The sequence below is a fragment of the Bombus vosnesenskii genome, unplaced genomic scaffold, assembly GCF_011952255.1.
Source record: "Bombus vosnesenskii isolate JDL3184/JDL3185 unplaced genomic scaffold, Bvos_JDL3184-5_v1.1 scf7180000013295, whole genome shotgun sequence".
In the NCBI taxonomy this organism is placed as follows: Eukaryota; Metazoa; Arthropoda; class Insecta; order Hymenoptera; family Apidae; genus Bombus; species Bombus vosnesenskii.
This window is the reverse complement of record NW_022882946.1, coordinates 5,432,701-5,450,751: the sequence shown is the minus strand read 5'-3', so window position 1 is coordinate 5,450,751 and position 18,051 is coordinate 5,432,701. Positions and strand designations below refer to the sequence as shown.

The following is an 18,051-nucleotide window of genomic DNA, read 5'->3' as shown; positions in this document are numbered from 1 at the left end:
AAAAAAAAAAAAAAGAACTTCCATACTTTTCGCAATGACAATTATTTTCAGCTAACAGCTTTCAATTAATTCTCGAATTAATTCAAGAAAATTAATGAAGAAATGTGCTTCGCGAGAACTAATATTAGCTAAGGAGATTGGATCTCGATGAAATACAAGTTTCAGCTGTAATATATTAATTGTAGAACAAGGGAGCAGTTGTACGGTGTGCCGGTGCAGAATTTCCATACCGTTTCGAATATCAAGGCGCAGCGGTAGGATTAGTTCAAACGCCATTAACCGAAAGATGTTTCTTGGCTCTTACTCAGGCGATGAAACTCGGTCTGGGCGGCAGCCCCACCGGTCCAGCTGGAACCGGAAAAACTGAAAGCGTGAAAGCACTCGGCTCTATTCTTGGAAGGCTTGTTTTAGTTTTCAATTGCGACGAAGGTAATAATATTTCGACGTTTACGAGCTAGCAATTCCTTTTCGCGGTTCAACACCTGCCTATATGACCACAATACGTTGAGTAACCACTTCTGTAATTCTATCCAGCGTTACAAAATTAATTTCCACGTATTTATTAGACAGTTGAGTAAGACTTTTAACAACCTTCGCTATTCTCAAAATTTCTTTATTATATATCAAATATTTAGAGGGTACTTGCGAGAAGTTCAGAAATTATGTCTAAAGACGTTACAAAATATTCGTAAAATATTTATGAAACATTTATAAAGAATTTATACAAGTTTCTCGCGTACATTTAACGTTTCGTTTACGATTCAACGTAAAAGCTAGCTTCGCGTAATTTATTACTGCTTCGCTCATTTGTATATTCCACCATTAGGAATGGACGCCGGAAGTATGCGGCGTATTCTAGGGGGTTTGGCTCAAGCCGGCGCATGGGGTTGTTTCGACGAGTTCAATCGCCTCGAGGAGGAAACACTAAGCGCTGTAGCTATGCTCGTTAGACCCCTTCAGGAAGCAGTTCGTGACGGTTCGTCTCAAGTACTGTTAGGCGATCAGAAAGTGAATCTGGATCGACACTGTTGCGTGTTCATCACGATGAACCCGGCTGGCTCCGAATACGGCGGACGTCGTAAGCTTCCGGATTCTCTGGCGCGACTGTTCAGACCGATCGGAATGGCGCACCCGGACAGGTCTGACATTGTGAAAGCATTGCTAGAATGTGCCGGATTCTTGGAAGCCTCGACACTCGCCAAGCAACTCGTGGAAATGCTTGATATCGCGGAGATACTGCTTTCCAATCAGCCACATTATGATTGGGGTCTTAGGGCACTTAGATCCGTACTCGACGCTATTCCTACGAAAACTGACTTGGATGAGACCAGCAGGTTCGAAGTCTCATTTATCATATTTATTCTTTAATTTGTTGTTGTTTAATTTGTGTAATGAGGACACTTCAAAGTGTTGATAAAATTACATGCGAATTAATATTTAAGAATGATTTTTAATCCCTTTACAATTAAAAAACGGTATACAAATACTTAACGCGAATTAAAGATCTTCCTACATAGTGCAAAAACCTTAGACTACCTACGTTATTGGACTTATTCTAAGAATTTCAAATTTAATAAAATTTCAAAGTAATCAAATTTGGTATCATTTACCTCATACTGATGTTGAGGTTGAACTTTATATTCTACTAATAATGGCTATCTCCAAACTTACATCGAAGCTTGTTTAAACTGAAAACTTCAAGTAACGATCAATTCAACTCGTTAGAATGAGTCCATAGTTGTTCGTCGTATGCAAACTTGATTCGTCTTATATCAATTGAAAATTCTCTTCATAACACAAAGAACGCTGTATTCTATAGATTCAAATTTGGTTTTCTATCAATTGTGCGATTTCTCTTCACGTTTGAGTAATTTTATGAATAATATAATCAATCGCAAATATTATTAAAAATGTTAATATATAAATACAAAAGCTTCTCGTTCTATATGACAGATTAGTGGCTGCAATTAGGGCCTCGATGTTACCAAAGTTAACGGAAGAAGACACTCCACGATTCCTCTCTCTACTAGACGATGTTTTCCCAAGAGTAAGTCCATCGTCGTCCACGTTGATCGAAAGACAAGATCTGCAGAATGCTTTGCTCGAACTTTGCGCCGAACAGGAACTGAACAAGGAAATGGCAAATAGATGTATTCAATTGTACGACCAGCTGAAAAGCAGAACGGGTGTAGCGATTGTTGGACCACCGGGGTGCGGTAAAACTACCATCAGGAAACTTCTATGCGATGCGCTAATGAAAATCGGTGAAACTATCGTTCAGTTTCACGTATTTCCTGGCGCGATGCCGAAATCGAGACTTTTGGGTCGCGTCGACCCACAAACCAGGTACCGTCTTGAACGATTAGAAAATACAAAATCCAGATTACGATAGTACCTAATCTAATTTAAAAATTTAACTCCTTCAAATTCGTTATATACATATATAATTACTGATTTGTTACATAAATATACGGTAATTTTATTTATATATTTTTATAGTAATTTGTATTAATATACTTCAATGCAAAAGAAATAAAATTATAACTTATTATAAAAATTATACATCTTCGGATAAAATTTTGTAGGCTTTTCGATGCCAAATTCTTTCGATAGATTTAATTAGAAAACTATGAGGAAAATATTTCGATTTGTAGATATAGTTAATGCGAAATGACATGTGTAATTTATCATATCGTTCTTTTACAGATTAATTTCGACAAAAACAGCTATCTCTTTAATTCGTTATTATTTCAGGGAATGGAGGGAAGGTTTGTTATCCAACGTTGTTGTATCCGCTGGAGATTCCGTAACTTGGATTATTTTGAACGGCGACGTAGAACCAGATTGGGCAGAAGCTCTAAATTCTGCCTTAGACGACAATCGATTACTGACTTTGCCCAATGGCGTGGGTTTGAAGCTTGGTTCTGGCACAAAGTAAATTTCTATCCTCCCAAATTATCTGATGACTCGTGTTCTAGAGATTTCGAATTTCGTCTCTATACACTACAAATATTCTATGACACAACGATTTTGTTAATCGAGTTATGCAATTTAATATCTCGCGTACTCGCTCATTTGAAAAATTCCCGTACAAATCTAAAATTGTTCTTTACGGAACACAGACTGTCAAACTTTCCAAAGTTGTTACATATTTTGAATTTAATATTGATTATAAAATATATAAATAATTATCATTTATCAAATTACGATATTTTCTAATATTCTATACAGGAACGAGATCAAATCTAGCGACGTAGAACTTTTTATTAAAACTATACATACGCGTTGATGACGTATATTAATCCTGTTATTATCCTTAAATCGTAACATACACGTTGAATATTAAGTAATTAATTAAAAAATTAGCAATAATTTTAAAATATTCATCCACACAATTTTCTGAAACAGATTCATTTTCGAAACTCACAAACTTGCCGGCGCGAGTCCTGCGACTGTGTCGCGATTAGGCGTAGTCCACTTGGGCTCGACGAGTGTCAGCTCATTGCTGGTGTCGTCGCGACTGAACGCACTTCCGGAGGCCGCGAAGGAACTCGCGATTTCCCATCTTTGTCCCTGCGTCGACGAGTGTTTGAAGATCAATGCGGACGTTTCCTCGGCATCGGGCTTAATGGACACGACGTTTTGCCATTTGAAGAGCTGTCATACTCGTACTTCCGCTTCTTACGCTCTACTCGCATCTTTATGCAGTCAAATAGGAAATGAAAGCACTAAAGACGAATTGGCGCGGTTGATTTATCAACTTACTGACTGCTGGTAGGAAGACTTCTAATTTTATTGCTAGAATTATACAGCAATTTGAGGCATTTAACAACAGACGAAGTTTAGTGATTCATAGACGATTATAAGATGAAGCGTTTAGGTTTCCTCAGACGATATTTTAATGCAAAGAAACATGTTACAAAATGGCCCAAACTCTCCTCTTTTGGAAGAGAATTTCATCAGAAGCTTGAATTTTGATATGATATCCTACACGTCTAAAAATTAACAAAAAAAAAAAAAAGAATTAAAAAGTAGATTTAATTTTCTTCAGCTGTTATGGCAGTGTATTCCTTTGATGGCCGTAACAAAAATTGTATTTTACATTTGCTCGACATTTTGTAAACAGAGAAAAACGAAAATGAAGGAAGAATTAATTGCAGATTTCTTACAGTATTTTGAGGCCAGACATTTTTACAGAATATCTCTTGCTTAATATTTACCTTGATTAATAAATATAAGTACCGTTTAATTTGATTGAGAATAGAACTATTCGAAAACTGAGATAATATTGTGTATAAGGATAAAGTAATCTTCCAAACTTGACTTTGATTCGCTATCTTCTTTCTTCGTGAAAAACACAGTTCAAAATTGATATGCTACTTCTGTATTATCTGGAATTTTAGGTGTCCAGATCCGCAGAAACCATGTTCTGTATTATATAATCAAGACACAGATAGATTGGAAGTTATCGGGGATTCTCACGAATCTACGGACACTGACGATGGTCCTGTCTCACTGTCAGGTACTTCGATTAAACAAACTTGAAATAAACGTAGCTGCGGAACAAATCTGCTGAATTAAAAAATTTATGTTATTGCTCTAAGTGATATAATAAATATAATATATTACAACAGATAATACGAATAAGATAAAATAATGGTTTTTGAAAATAGTCTTACTTATAGTTTAATCTATAATTCGCTAATAAATTTATTAGTTACGGATTGTCGCTTATGTATAATTCAGGTGGAATGAAGGAAGCCTTATCGTTTGTTTTACCATTGATCAAAAATAACCAACCGGTGATGATAAGAGGTCCAGTAGGTTGTGGAAAAAGTGCCCTGATATCTGTCGTACTTTCTTCCATACGAAACATCGAGCAGTCGACTTTGATAAAAGGTTCCTCTCTCTACGGACCTCAGGATCTGGTGATGAAACTAAAACGAAGTTGCGTTCAATTAAATTCATCTTCACACGGAAGAACGTACAAACCTAGAAGTGGATCCAGAGTTGTTTTGATTTTAGAAGATTTGCATCTCGCGTCGAAAGATTTACAGGTAGCGTAATCTGTTCGTATTTTTTTATTTCATCCGTTCGTTTTTACAAAACGTTTGCATGTAATATAGAGTATAAGAGTATAATTTATTCAGGAATTAGTTCGGGAATTAATTCAAGAAGGAGGATTTCACGAAGAAGATCTGGAATTTGCAAGAGTTCCACTAACGATCCTATGCACAGCCGATGCAACCACAAGATTGCATCCAAGATTAGAAGCTCTTTTGTCCACTCATTATCTGCCGTGAGTATTCGTGCCGAAATAATTTAATCAATTTTCTAAGTTTTTCAAGTATTTAAAAAGCCAGACCTAAAACCTTCGTAATTTCTCGAATTCATCATTTTATCTTAAGGACATTCTTCTTTCACGAAACATCTCAACTAGAAAAATTCATTGTTTCAAAAAATATATTCCAACCAATTTCGTAACATTGCAGCCTATCTGAATTTCGACAATTAATTTTCTATATCTTTATATTTATATTCGATGCATATAGCAACTTGAGCCACAAGAATTTGTTCGTTTTGTGAGACAGATATCCAAGCCCGAGAGATATCGTTGCCATCTTGGAGTTGCACCTGAGAGACTCATTGAAAGGAGATCAAGTTATGATCGAATCTTGGATCGCTGAAACGGTACCCGTCATGCTGGATGCTTTTCGATCGATCAAATCTTTTCACGGCTCGACGACCGATTGGACTCCCAAAGATTTGATCTTATGGGCGGACAGCTTGAAGTACTATCCCTCTCCGAAGGGCGAGTCGAATATCACGCGTCATTTGTTGGATGTTGGAAAACGCCTATTTTATCCTAGGCAAGAGCACTTTCGCAGCTGAAGTTCCAACGAAATGGATATTCCGCCTTAAATTTCCAAGCTCGAATACGTACTTTTACGTTCACGATTTTATACCTTTGAAACAGCACTTTTTCCTACCGCAAATTTTTAACTTAAATGTCCGTAAGTTCGAAGCTTACGAAGAAGCTTACTTTGCAAGTTGACAATTTCTCTGTCACCAATAGAGTAAGATTTCTAAGCACGACAAGTGCTTTAATTGTCTATATTTTATATCTTTGTCTTCTCGATCGTGCCAGATTAACATCCAGAGATCAGGCTCGTTTGGAATCTGTGATCCACTCGAAGAGCTCGAAGTCGGTGGCGGCCGGAAGCGACGTGTACATATGGAAACACGGAAACAATGGTTTGCTGCCGTTGGATGAGGAACAATGGCGAAAGGAGATAATTAACGCAGCAGCGAGATGCGCGAGGGAAGGCGATCCGGTACAGGCATCGATTTCGTCTCACCTGTTGCACACGGTAGCCGGTAAGCACATTAAATTAACTTAATATTACGCTATTTCCAAACGAGCTTATTCCACCGATCATTTGCTTCATACCTGTACACTTTGTAAGTTTAACGAGATAACGCTAGAGAGATCGTTGTTAACCACACCTTTTAATCGTAATCGGTTTATGATTATCGATAAATTACTAATTTATTCATAATGATCTTATGATCTTGATAAATTAGGAGGAATATTGTTTCTCATCTTTCTCTCTCTTTCTGTTTGTATCTCACACGTGATAAATTAAACTAGACATATTTTTGTTACGCTATAATATTTATAATAATAATAATGAATTTAATAAAATTTCTTATCTATATAAAATTTGATTGTATTTAAATGTAAATCTTCTATCAAGTCTGATAAAATAAGTTTATAAATTTTATCAGTTTTAGCAAATCTTCGTTGATATACTAGTAAATTTAATAGAACTAAATATCTATGCAGAATTTCCGCTTAATAAAATATATATTCTATCAACTTGTATAAATCAATTTTGTAAATATATAAGTTACGTATTAATGAGGAATATTGTAGAAGAAACATTCTTCTGTATAATAATCACGAATAGTGATTGAATAGTTACGATTTTGTTTTTTATTGCTATATTACGATGGCAAAACGTAGAATTTTCGGTTTATATTTTTTCCAGGTTTAAGTTGGGCTTTTGGTACAAGTTTAAGGGGTGTAATTTTGATTGGACGACCCGGAGCTGGAAGAAAATCGGCAGTGAGACTCGCTGCCACGTACTCTTCTCTTCGTCTAATAAACTCGGGACCTGGTACTGTATAAGTAATTTCTATGTTTATGGGAAATTTATGTACGAAGATAAAATTCATATATAAAATAGAATATTATGGGATAAATTATTCGTCGCTGAAAAAAGGCATAAGCGCAGTTCGATGTTTATTCTACTTGATGTCTGAAACTGTAAAGTTTCGTTATTAGACATACATTATTTTGCAAATAGTTTTATGAATATTACAAAAACAAAAAGAAAAAATATAGAACCTGAGTAGGATGTCCTGGTATTGAGGTTTCATAAATATTTTAAAAACTTTTGTGTTATCCGCATTTTATGCACTTTGACATCTTTCAATATGCCATAAATGCACAAAAATCCGCCGTCTAATAATAATTTCTCCACTTATACGCTGTCTGCTGAACATCGCGTGTAGCTACTTGAAAATCGCATAAAAATTGAATGTTCCAGGCCGTGGCAGAACGTCGGTGAAAACGGCGGTTCAAGCTGCTGGAATCGATGGTGATCCGACTCTGCTTTTGCTAGAAGAGCATCATATGAGAGAAGCTGGGTTGGCTGTTTTGGCTAGTGCAATAGTGTCGAGAGGTGAACTCCCAGGATTATTTACAGTGGAGGAACTTGACGGGTTAATAGCGCCGTTGGCTGACGTGGCAAGAAGAGAAGATTTTTCGGGCATGTTGGAGCAATATCTCTATCATCGTACGTAACATGACAAAAAATTACTTCGACAAGACACTTATCCTAATAAATATACAGAAACAAAACATCCACTTATGGTACTTACTATTATGTATAGTATACTTAACTATTTATGTACAGTATACAATTACAATACTTAGATATATTTAATAATATACAATACGTTACTCCTTTGTTTCTACGCTCCAACTGTACAGACAGTTTTGTCTTCGATCGTAACTCTGTTCTCATCTGTACAATCTTAACGCCTACCGTTTCATTCCAAACACTCTGAACTCGATACAAAATTCAACTAGCCTCACCATATATTTCTGTAACTATACAATTTTGTAGGTTTGCGAAATTATCTTCGAGTAACCATAATCTTGGACAGTGGAGAGCTTCGTTCGCCTTGGTTGTCGCATTCGGGTCTCCTTAGACATTGCGCATTGATTGGTCCTGGAGTTGGTAGCGAATGGTGGTCCTGGGAAGGTGCTTTAACCGAAATAGCTTATCAACAAAACGGTATCGAAGCCGAAGATCCGGAGGAGACGTTGCCTGGTATCAAAGAGGCGGTAAAGGCTCATCTTGAAGCTCCGCGACAGCAGCAAGCTCCGGCTCGGTTCTTTGCTTTACTGCACACCTGGAAGCATTTACACGCAACTTGGAGCGAGGAAGTGGAGCAGAAATTAAACAGTCTCGAAGCTGGTGTAGGAAAGTTGAAGGAAGCCGGGGCGCAAGTGGCTAAACTGGAGGACGAAGTTTCGAAACAGCGTCAGGAACTGGAGGTATACATTAACCTTGCTAATTTCCATCGAGTTCGCTATGATGATGCTACTTGAGGGTATAAACGATGCCGAGATAATTATTAACGATTTTTGGTTAAATACATAAAGAGGTTCATTACGCTTTCGCACGTTGCAACGAAATTGTATTACGTCCTGTTCGTTAGTTCCTATCGAGTTTACTGCAATACGATATTACTTTGTGGATATAAGCGACGTTGGCATATTAATCTTTAGTTAATTAATAGGAATATATTATGTTTTCTCACGCTAATTACGATAATTCTTAATTTCTTAGGCGGAACAAGGGCGTGCCAATGCAGCTCTCGAACAAATCACGGCTACGATGAGAGGTGCCACAGGTCAAAGAGGAGAAATGGCCAACTTGAAGGCTGAAACTGAACGAGAAAGTGCAGAATTAGCTCGCAGGAAGGTAAATACAATTGTCAAGAAATGCTTACACACAGCACGTCATTTTTTCATTTATACTACGCGCTTTGTTTTTTAAAATCTTCACTAAACCGAAGCGTTTACAAATTTAATTTGCTTCAGTCTATTTCATTAACATTGCACAGATACTAAAGTAAATACATTTTTGTTATACATAATTCACACGATTCATCGCCAATTTGTTAAAAAATTAGACACTATAAAAAATACCATGAAAATAACAAAGGATATCCTTTTCTCTTCTTAATGTACAAGTAAAAAATTTCTTCTATTTAAATCTATTGTTCTTGGAAGCGTGTAGGTATATAATTTTCTAAGTTAAAAAAAATAAATAAATTGAATTTGATATACAGACCAATATCGAAGGCGAATTAGGAAAAGTCGAGCCATTAGTAGAACAAGCGGCACAAGCAGTAGCTGGTATCAGCGCTGATGCATTGGCGGAAGTTCGTTCTTTAAGAGCACCTCCAGCACCTGTAAGAGACGTCCTCGAGGGTGTCCTTCGATTAATGGGCATAAAAGACACTTCTTGGAATAGTATGAAGACTTTCTTAGCAAAACGTGGTATCAAGGACGAAATAAGGTAAGCTCTTTAACAATTACTAATTCTCGTCAGACTTTATTTCATTTGTCTTGACGATAAAAACGTTGCTTGGTAAAATCGCAAAAATTTAAATCGACAAATTACACAGCTTGCTCGTAAAGTTACAGGACATAACTCGATTCACGTCGTCTTCCATTTATTGTTGAAAAATGCACTTTATGTGGCGATATGAAATTTAACGCTACTGAATGCAGCACTTTTTTTCGTGCAATGTGGAATTTAAAGATAGGTTTCTTGTATTTTGAAACACTGTGGATATGGAACAACTTGTACATTTTTATTTTAAATATTAATACTTCAGTTGTAAACGAAATTAAGTTGAATCTGGTACAAAGACTATTTATTTGCTCGTCACTGTATATTTGAGCAAACACCTGATCTTATCTCATAAACAGTCATCGATTCGTAACGTACATACTAAAACATTTGCTCCTTCTTTATCGTCTAACTCGTAACAGGTGCGTTCACACCGCCAACACGACGAACGATATTTCTGTTCATACTTATAAACAAAGTACCCGTGTAAACTAACAGCCAAAATTGATCAGACAATTCGCGAACAAGATTCCCCTCTCATCGTCTGTTTGATCAGAGACCATTCGGGCGAGTTTGAAAAACGTGATAACGTCTTTGTTCGATTTAGAACGTGGGACGCGAGAAGAAGCACACCATCGAGTCTGGAGGCGGTTGCCAAGTTGGTCAAGGAGCGGCCGGAAAGTTTCGAGGAGAAAACCGCAAAACGAGCCTCGGTGGCTGCAGCACCTTTGGCTGCCTGGGTACTCGCCAACCTCCAATATGGTCAGATTCTTCAGCAAGTCGCGCCTCTCGAGAGGGAACAACGACAATTGACCCAGTGGGTTTATATTTCCACGTATTCATTTTATATCCGAGCCATTATACTAAAACACAGGGAACGATAAGTATAAAATATAACAACATTCGCACTGAAACACTTTGGCGATATAGTACACACAGCAGTTTAGAACTGCTAGAACATTGAAATATTATAATATGAGAAAACTATACAGTGAAAAACAGTATAAAATATAACCGAGCATTATACTTTTTATTCTTGAAAGTCCCACGCATAGAATTTTATTTTTATTTTATTTTGAAAACTGATGCTTTCATGGCAATACAATTTTATGAAAATCAATCTCATTTGTTAATAAAATCTTTAAATTTAGTAAAAATTAAGAGATAACATTCTTTCCATAGCAATAAGATTCTGTAAAAGTTTTAATAACAGATAAAGAAATATTCTGATTAGCGTCGATGATTTTATGAATAAAAATTTACTGGAATTTACGGCGATGTGGTTAATGTATAAATTATGCATAATTCATTTCAGACGTTTGTCAGCGGCTGAGGCTCAGATTGGCAAGCTAGCAGCTGGACTTAACACTGTGGAAAGTCGTGTAGCACAGCTTCAAGAGGAACTCGCGGAACGTTCAAGGGGTGCCGCTGCGCTTCAACTACGTGCCGAGACAACAGAGGCAAGACTAGCAACAGCTAGGGCGCTGCTTCAAAAATTGGACACGGAACATCGTGATTGGCAAGCACAATTAGAAGAATTAACCGACAGGAAAGAGAAGTTGGACGTCGAGGCTGCTAATGTCGCATCCTTACTTGTTTATGAAGTAAGCGCAATGATTTGTCTCGCGACTTTACAGAAGAAAAGCGGTACTTAAGAATAATCTAGGAATTTTTAGCAGTTGAAAGTACTTGAAGCTAATTTTCAGTTTCTGAATAATTAGACGTTGACCAAATAATTAGAAATTTTAGGCGTCGAAGCGAATAATATTTCTGTTAACATAAAATCGATTAAACAATCAGGACGAATAGAATTCAAAATTCAAATGATATCTTTAATACCAAAAGGTTGGTTAAATAGTTAAAAATTCCAAAATTCGAACCAAATATAACAATATCTCCTTTTCCAACTTTTGTAGAAATAATAGTAAAAATAATCGGCATAACCAAGTACCAATTTCCAGAGTTAGAATAAGAATCAACGTTAAACCCTATCGAACTTAACAAAATATATTTGAGTACAGAATCCTGGAAAAGATGACAAGTGGAAGAAATCAGCCATCGATCTCCTAATCACCGAAAGAGAAAGGCTACTGTGGCGAGCTCAAGGTTTACCCGTGGACACCGGAAGTCTGGTTGGTGCATCCTGTGCCCTCAGAGGTCCTTTGGTTCCCATATTCATAGATCCATCCGGTGTCGCGGTTTCGTGGCTGAAAAACAACGTTGGTTCAAGAATGGAGATAACGAAACCAGAAGATGCTAAGTTTTTGACTACGCTAGAATTGGCTGTAAGATTTGGCAAACCATTACTGGTGGAAGAACTCGTCGAATTTCCATCGATCCTCTTGCCACTGTTACGTAGACGTCCTCTGAAGCTTGGTGAAAGAACATTACCAGCACCTCAAGGCTTCAAGCTTTTCCTGGCTACCAGACGAGATAAATTGGATGGTTTTCCAAAAGAAGTCGACGCGGTCTTGTTTAAGATTGCTCTTGGAGCTGGTACCAAAAGTCTGGCGGAGAGGTTCGTTGAAAAGGTGAGGAAGATGACGATACACTGATTTATATTCGATCGTTTTCCAATATGACATTCCGTTTAATTTAACGTTACGAGTTCGAAGATTCGATATGGCATCGTATTATCGTAACTGCGGAATTAAAAAATTATTCCAATTACGAAGTATATTTTCTATGACTACGTTGCTCAGAAAGCGGCATCTCTATTCTGTTCACTCTCGTCAAAGAGAATATCTGCTCTCTTTCATCCATCCGTAAAATTGAAAAAATTTTGTTCAGACGATAACTCGCTTCGAGTGGCTCCACAACGAAATTGGGAAACTTGTTCGATGGTCGTTGAAAATTCGTGGAAAGTAAAATATTGGCGCAAAAGATTAATTACCTTAGCCACGTTGGTTAGGTTCTGTTGAAGGAGACTCCGGAACTGGCGACGCAGCGGAAGGAAGCGCTGGAACGCGAAGAAAAATTATCAGGGGAACGGGACACCGCGAGATTAGATCTGTTGGCGCAGCTGGCCACCGCCAGAGGTCAGGATCTTCTTCAAGAGTCTGAAGGATCCCAGGGCGGACTTCTGTCATCGTTGGAAGCCACTCAATCGAAAGCCAAAGAAATAGCTCTGGCTCTTGAGGAAAGTCGACGAAGCTTCGAAGACGTCACCAGGTCTGTCGCAGTTTATTGAGAATTATTTGTTAAGAACGTATAGGGTGTTCTATGGTGAAATTGATCAATTTTATGATTTACCATGACACGTTGAGTTCAACAATCTATTTAAAGTAGAGAATATCGTAAACCACGGTCCGATTTGATTCTGTCGAAATATTTGAGCCTTCAAAGAAGCTACATTTGTCAAATACACATTTTTCTAAATTTCACGATTTCATTATTCGCGTATATAATTAGTAGGCTGTGGATATTTATGCAAATTCATATTTTTTAAAAATATAGCTAAAAACTAGGATTTAGGCAGAGATTTGATTCATCTAAATATCATCAGTATTATACTTTGGCTGTTATATATCGTAAACGTATATTATGTACATCTTAAGCATTTTTTTAAATTTCCTATTAATGCACAAAGATCCACAGATTAATAACTAGCATCCAACAAATAAATGATGCTAGACGTTTTACCCGAGTTTTTTCATTTTAGCTACGTTTGAATCGATAACTACCATGGCTTCCAAAAAACTTTGTCCTTTCTATATTTACAAAATGAATAAAAATTTACGGAGAAAGAGAAACAAAGAAACTTATAGATACCTCTTGTATGATGAAGGTTAAACACAAGTCTATCTAACGTCATATCTTTTTTGTACCTTTTAGTTTATAAAGTTAATTGAAGCGTATTTGACATTTCTCTATTTAGAGGAAAGATCACAATAGCTATTAGTTTATTCTTCGGATAAATCTATCATACCGTTCTGAGCTGAACAACCTTTATTGCACTTTCTTACACGGACTGGGTAAAAGAAGAACAAAAAGAATATCTTAAACTTATCGATTAAACCTATCGATTATATCTAGAACTATCTTCTAGTTACTATTTATTGTAACTAGCGCATCTGCATATAGATGGCGAGCGCGATCTCACGTTGTCATTTTTCACAAGTTACGTTGTTCTGTGAAGTAACACAGAGATTGTAACAAAATGATCTGAAACTGTAAGTGAAATTAAAAATTCTATTCGATTGACCTTGTTACAACTCGTAGCTTCCTTTCTTCAACCTAAAATAAAAGGTAAAAAACGATGAGTTTCTGAAAGAAGTTCTACAACCTTGTATTCTCTCTGTGAATAATAAAATTAGCACTTGCAAAAATATGAAACTATATTCCATGGTATTTCTGTTCTTCGTAGATAATACAAACATATATTCTCACGCGAAGCAGCGGTATTATCGGAATTAATTATGCCTCTCCTGTAAATCCTGAAAGTGATCAACAGATTAACATGTCCAACCATATACATATATATGGATTACACGTGTATACACATGCTCCATGCTTAACCTTCCGTTCATTCTGAATACCCTCGTTAGTAAATCTAACGCAGAATACTCCTCGGTAAAATCGTCTATTAATGTTCAATAACCAATAAACATTGTTTCACACGCTTTTCGGGTGCCCCTGTGTATCTTTTATAGAGTAACGTTTTTCTTTAATTATAGGTTTTTCAATTTTGAAATTAAGATGTGCACATTTGTTATTCTTCCTTTATGAACTTTGTTACTTGTAGTAAATTGAATTGTACAATTATCTTTGCTCACGATGAAGTTCAGTCTGATGAATTAAAGCAAACAAGAAAAAGAAAATGATTAAAAACCTTATCTGGTGAAATAACATGAACCTTCAACTTGTATCGTTAGATCGTACGATGAGCAAGCAATTTGAGTTAAGTTATTTTACGTTTATACGTATAAAAAGTCATTTTATTATACAGGGTGGTTGGTAACTGGTGGTACAAGCGAAAAGGGGATGATTCTGCGCGAAAAAAGAAGTCGATAACATAAAATAAAAATTTTTTTTTTAATTTTTCCATCGAGACAACGATCTACAGTGAGATCCTTTATAACGTACCGCACGCGTACCGAGCGAAAATTCAAAGTCGATTTTCTCGAAAACAAAGCCTCAAACGAAAAATTGTTATTCTATATTTTCGACTTATTTTTTCGCGTAGAATCACCCCCTTTCCGCTTGTACCACCAGTTACCAACCACCCTTATATAAAATTATTTTATATTATTATTTTATTATATGCACGCAGAGTGGGAATGAAAATTAATTTGACAAGAATTTAACCTCGTCAAAGTATTATGATTACCTATGAAAATGAACGAAAATGATATGAATTTGATATATATATATAGCACGAAGCTAATTTACATACAATAAATTAAAAGGGTATTAAATGTAAATCATATAGCGTAATACTTGTCGCTTCTACCAACAAACTTCTCAGACTTTCAAAACGAACTTCCTTGAAATTTACTCATGGTTTATGTAATATTTTTTTGCTTGAAATAGTTTCCCGACCATGCTGGCAAAGTTTCGCGATTTCGCTGCGGAATATTCTCTGTATATATTTCATGTGAAACTTTTTAAATTCACGAAACCTTGAGATTCATTGAGTAACTCCTTTACATGAATGTTCTCAGTCGCCTCTCTTTCTGACTCGAAAAAAAAGTTCCACGACAGAGTATTCATAACGAAGTTTTAATTTTTTATCCTAGTTTCTGTTTTTATATACTGTTTACAGAAGAGCCAAAGAGCACGAGAAATTGGCTAAATTCGCTGCCAACTTGTATAAAACTGTGAAAGGTCTTACCGCCTTGAGTCCACTGTACGTGTTTTCTGCCGAAGCTTTCACTGATATTTATTTGGAGGCGGAAGATTACCGCAAATCGATACTATCTCAAGATAAAAGGGAGCAAGACAAGCTGATCGAAAGACGGTTAGTAAATGATCGAAAAAAAACTACTCGTTACATGTTGTTTATTTCATTAATGGATCGTTTCCAATGTTCAATTATTTATTAATATCACATGGCATAAAAGTCTACTGTGAAGTACACATACGTATGTACCATATGTATGATATAATTTTACGGTATACTATAGAATTTCTCAAAGTGTATTTTCAGCGCAAAAATTGGAATATAATTTTTTGATAGAATCTAGATTTAATACACTCGAATTGTATATATGTATTGAATTTTTACTGTACATGATATAGTATACATTTACACGTTAATGTTACTATATGTATGTTATATGCGATATGATTTTACATTGAAGTTTCCAAATTTACAATTACATGTTAAAATAATATATAACGAACATCCATTACAGGTTAATTGCTTTGACTCTTCATTATTGCTCGAAGGCCGTGTATAGAGAACATCGATTGCCAGTAGCATTACAATTGGCACTTTCATTGAATTCCGTGCCAGACGTTGAAAGAAATTTCTTATTAGGAGAAATTCCATTAAATGACGACGAAGATTCCGATTACAAAATACCCGATTGGGTACCCGAGGAACGACGTCTATCAGTTCGAACTTTAGTTTCTTCATTTCCACAAGTAAGTTGACTTAACGAACTTGTTTTTAAATTATAGTGATATAATTTTCTATTACTTACACTTACATTTCCTGTCATTCAGATAGCCGCAAAAATGAAACAATCCTGGTTGAGCGACGTTAGCAATATTTACGCTGAAAGCAATTTAACCACGTTCCAAAAAGTTTTATTGATAAAAACCCTTCGACCTGATTACTTGCATACGGCGCTCTCGAAATTGGCTGCGGAAGCATTAGGTAATTTTTTATTTTTCTATTATTAATAACAATTATATCGTTTCATCGATAATTATACGTGTAGTTTAATTAAAATCTTATTAATAATTATTATATGGAAATTTCACAACAACCTTGTGATAAAACCGGAAGGGATATAATTATTTCAAAATCTTTCTTTTCTTAGAAAGAGGAAAATTTAAAAAATTATAATTTATTCAAAATAGTAATTTAATCGTAAAAGTATTAATGACAAGAAGTCGATTACCTACTTAGTATTAAGACTTAGTGTTGCCATTTGCCAACGCATTCTTATTTCATCATATCGCAAATACGTTTAATATTATGCTACTAACATATAAAGTATCGGGGTAAATGTACAGATAAGCCATTGGATTATTATGATATATTATTGAACTATTTCATTTTCTTATATCTTCTATATATATCTTTTTTTAAAGTAAAAATATACCAAGTGAGTTAGATTTTCTAAGATTATTTTTCTACAATTTTTTGACAATTTCACACTCAATGCGTTTTTATATTTCGAATAATCATGCGTTTAAGAGTTTACAGATATACATATATATTTTTGCTTACCTTCTGATTCTCCATATAATTTTCGTTCGGAAAGGTGTGAAAAATTTAGCACCACCGCACTGGTCCTTGAGGAAAGTAGCTGAAAACGAAAGTACATATCCTGTGTTGCTGCTTCTATCACCGGGAGCTGATCCCGGTTCAGAGCTGGCAGCATTAGCGAATAATCACGTTGCTTCAGCCGCAGGATTCGTCGAAGTATCTCTTGGACAGGGTCAAGTTGCTCAGGCTGAACTCGCACTGGAGAGTGCTTGTCGGTAATGCGCCTTTCTTAACTTTATGAAATATAAATTTCCAGCTTCATAGATTTTATGAATTTATGTCATCATGATAAAAAAAAAAAAGATATTTTGTCCTCGAAACATCATACTTTCTGCATATCAAATGATACAATTTTATATCGAGTATTTGAAGAAGTGTCATTCGAAAATTATTCCAAAAAGAAATTTTGTTTTCTTAATTGTTACTTATTTAGCTATATCTGATATTTAAAGCGTAGCTTCTTACGAAGCGTTCAGAAGCAAAAATTTTGTAAGTTTAATTATGCTCCTTGTTACGTGAAAGAAGTCAAGGTTCATATTTAATATTTAAAACGATAAATGTCGTTTGGAACGTGTTTCAGAGGAAAGTTTTATCCGCTTTCTGGTTATATTGAATAAAAAATTCGATATTAATGTTCGATATTTAATAACAGACGTTACTTCAAATACTTTTCGAAATCAAAACGTTTGTCACACGATAAAACAGATGTATCCTGTTGAAGAAAACAGAATGGCTGATACAGTCTTAGATTATTTCAATGATTCACTTCATTAATAAACGATAAATCCATAATACGGTGCTTCAGCGACTCGAGATTTTCAACTTTCGGATCTAACTTCCGTTCACATATGTTAAACAATGTCTTTGGGCAGCCTCGTTATCTTCGCCAACCTA

At 35.7% G+C, this 18,051-nt stretch overlaps 1 protein-coding gene across 1 annotated transcript in view; it reads left to right on the top strand.

Moving 5' to 3' along the window:
* LOC117233275 (cytoplasmic dynein 2 heavy chain 1) overlaps nt 1–18,051 on the top strand; it is a 32,342-nt gene that overhangs the window by 10,892 nt on the left and 3,399 nt on the right. Inside the window, exons 19-41 of the mRNA XM_033493409.1 lie at nt 186–429; nt 827–1,334; nt 1,954–2,346; nt 2,755–2,934; nt 3,409–3,774; nt 4,404–4,522; nt 4,747–5,057; nt 5,151–5,299; nt 5,592–5,870; nt 6,149–6,378; nt 7,053–7,181; nt 7,614–7,862; nt 8,196–8,629; nt 8,925–9,059; nt 9,430–9,659; nt 10,324–10,533; nt 11,032–11,320; nt 11,738–12,247; nt 12,628–12,887; nt 15,481–15,675; nt 16,073–16,304; nt 16,386–16,539; nt 17,153–17,372. Of these exons, the coding sequence (XP_033349300.1) occupies nt 186–429; nt 827–1,334; nt 1,954–2,346; nt 2,755–2,934; nt 3,409–3,774; nt 4,404–4,522; nt 4,747–5,057; nt 5,151–5,299; nt 5,592–5,870; nt 6,149–6,378; nt 7,053–7,181; nt 7,614–7,862; nt 8,196–8,629; nt 8,925–9,059; nt 9,430–9,659; nt 10,324–10,533; nt 11,032–11,320; nt 11,738–12,247; nt 12,628–12,887; nt 15,481–15,675; nt 16,073–16,304; nt 16,386–16,539; nt 17,153–17,372 (6,026 nt within the window). The remainder of the gene's footprint in view (nt 1–185; nt 430–826; nt 1,335–1,953; nt 2,347–2,754; nt 2,935–3,408; nt 3,775–4,403; nt 4,523–4,746; nt 5,058–5,150; nt 5,300–5,591; nt 5,871–6,148; nt 6,379–7,052; nt 7,182–7,613; nt 7,863–8,195; nt 8,630–8,924; nt 9,060–9,429; nt 9,660–10,323; nt 10,534–11,031; nt 11,321–11,737; nt 12,248–12,627; nt 12,888–15,480; nt 15,676–16,072; nt 16,305–16,385; nt 16,540–17,152; nt 17,373–18,051) is intronic.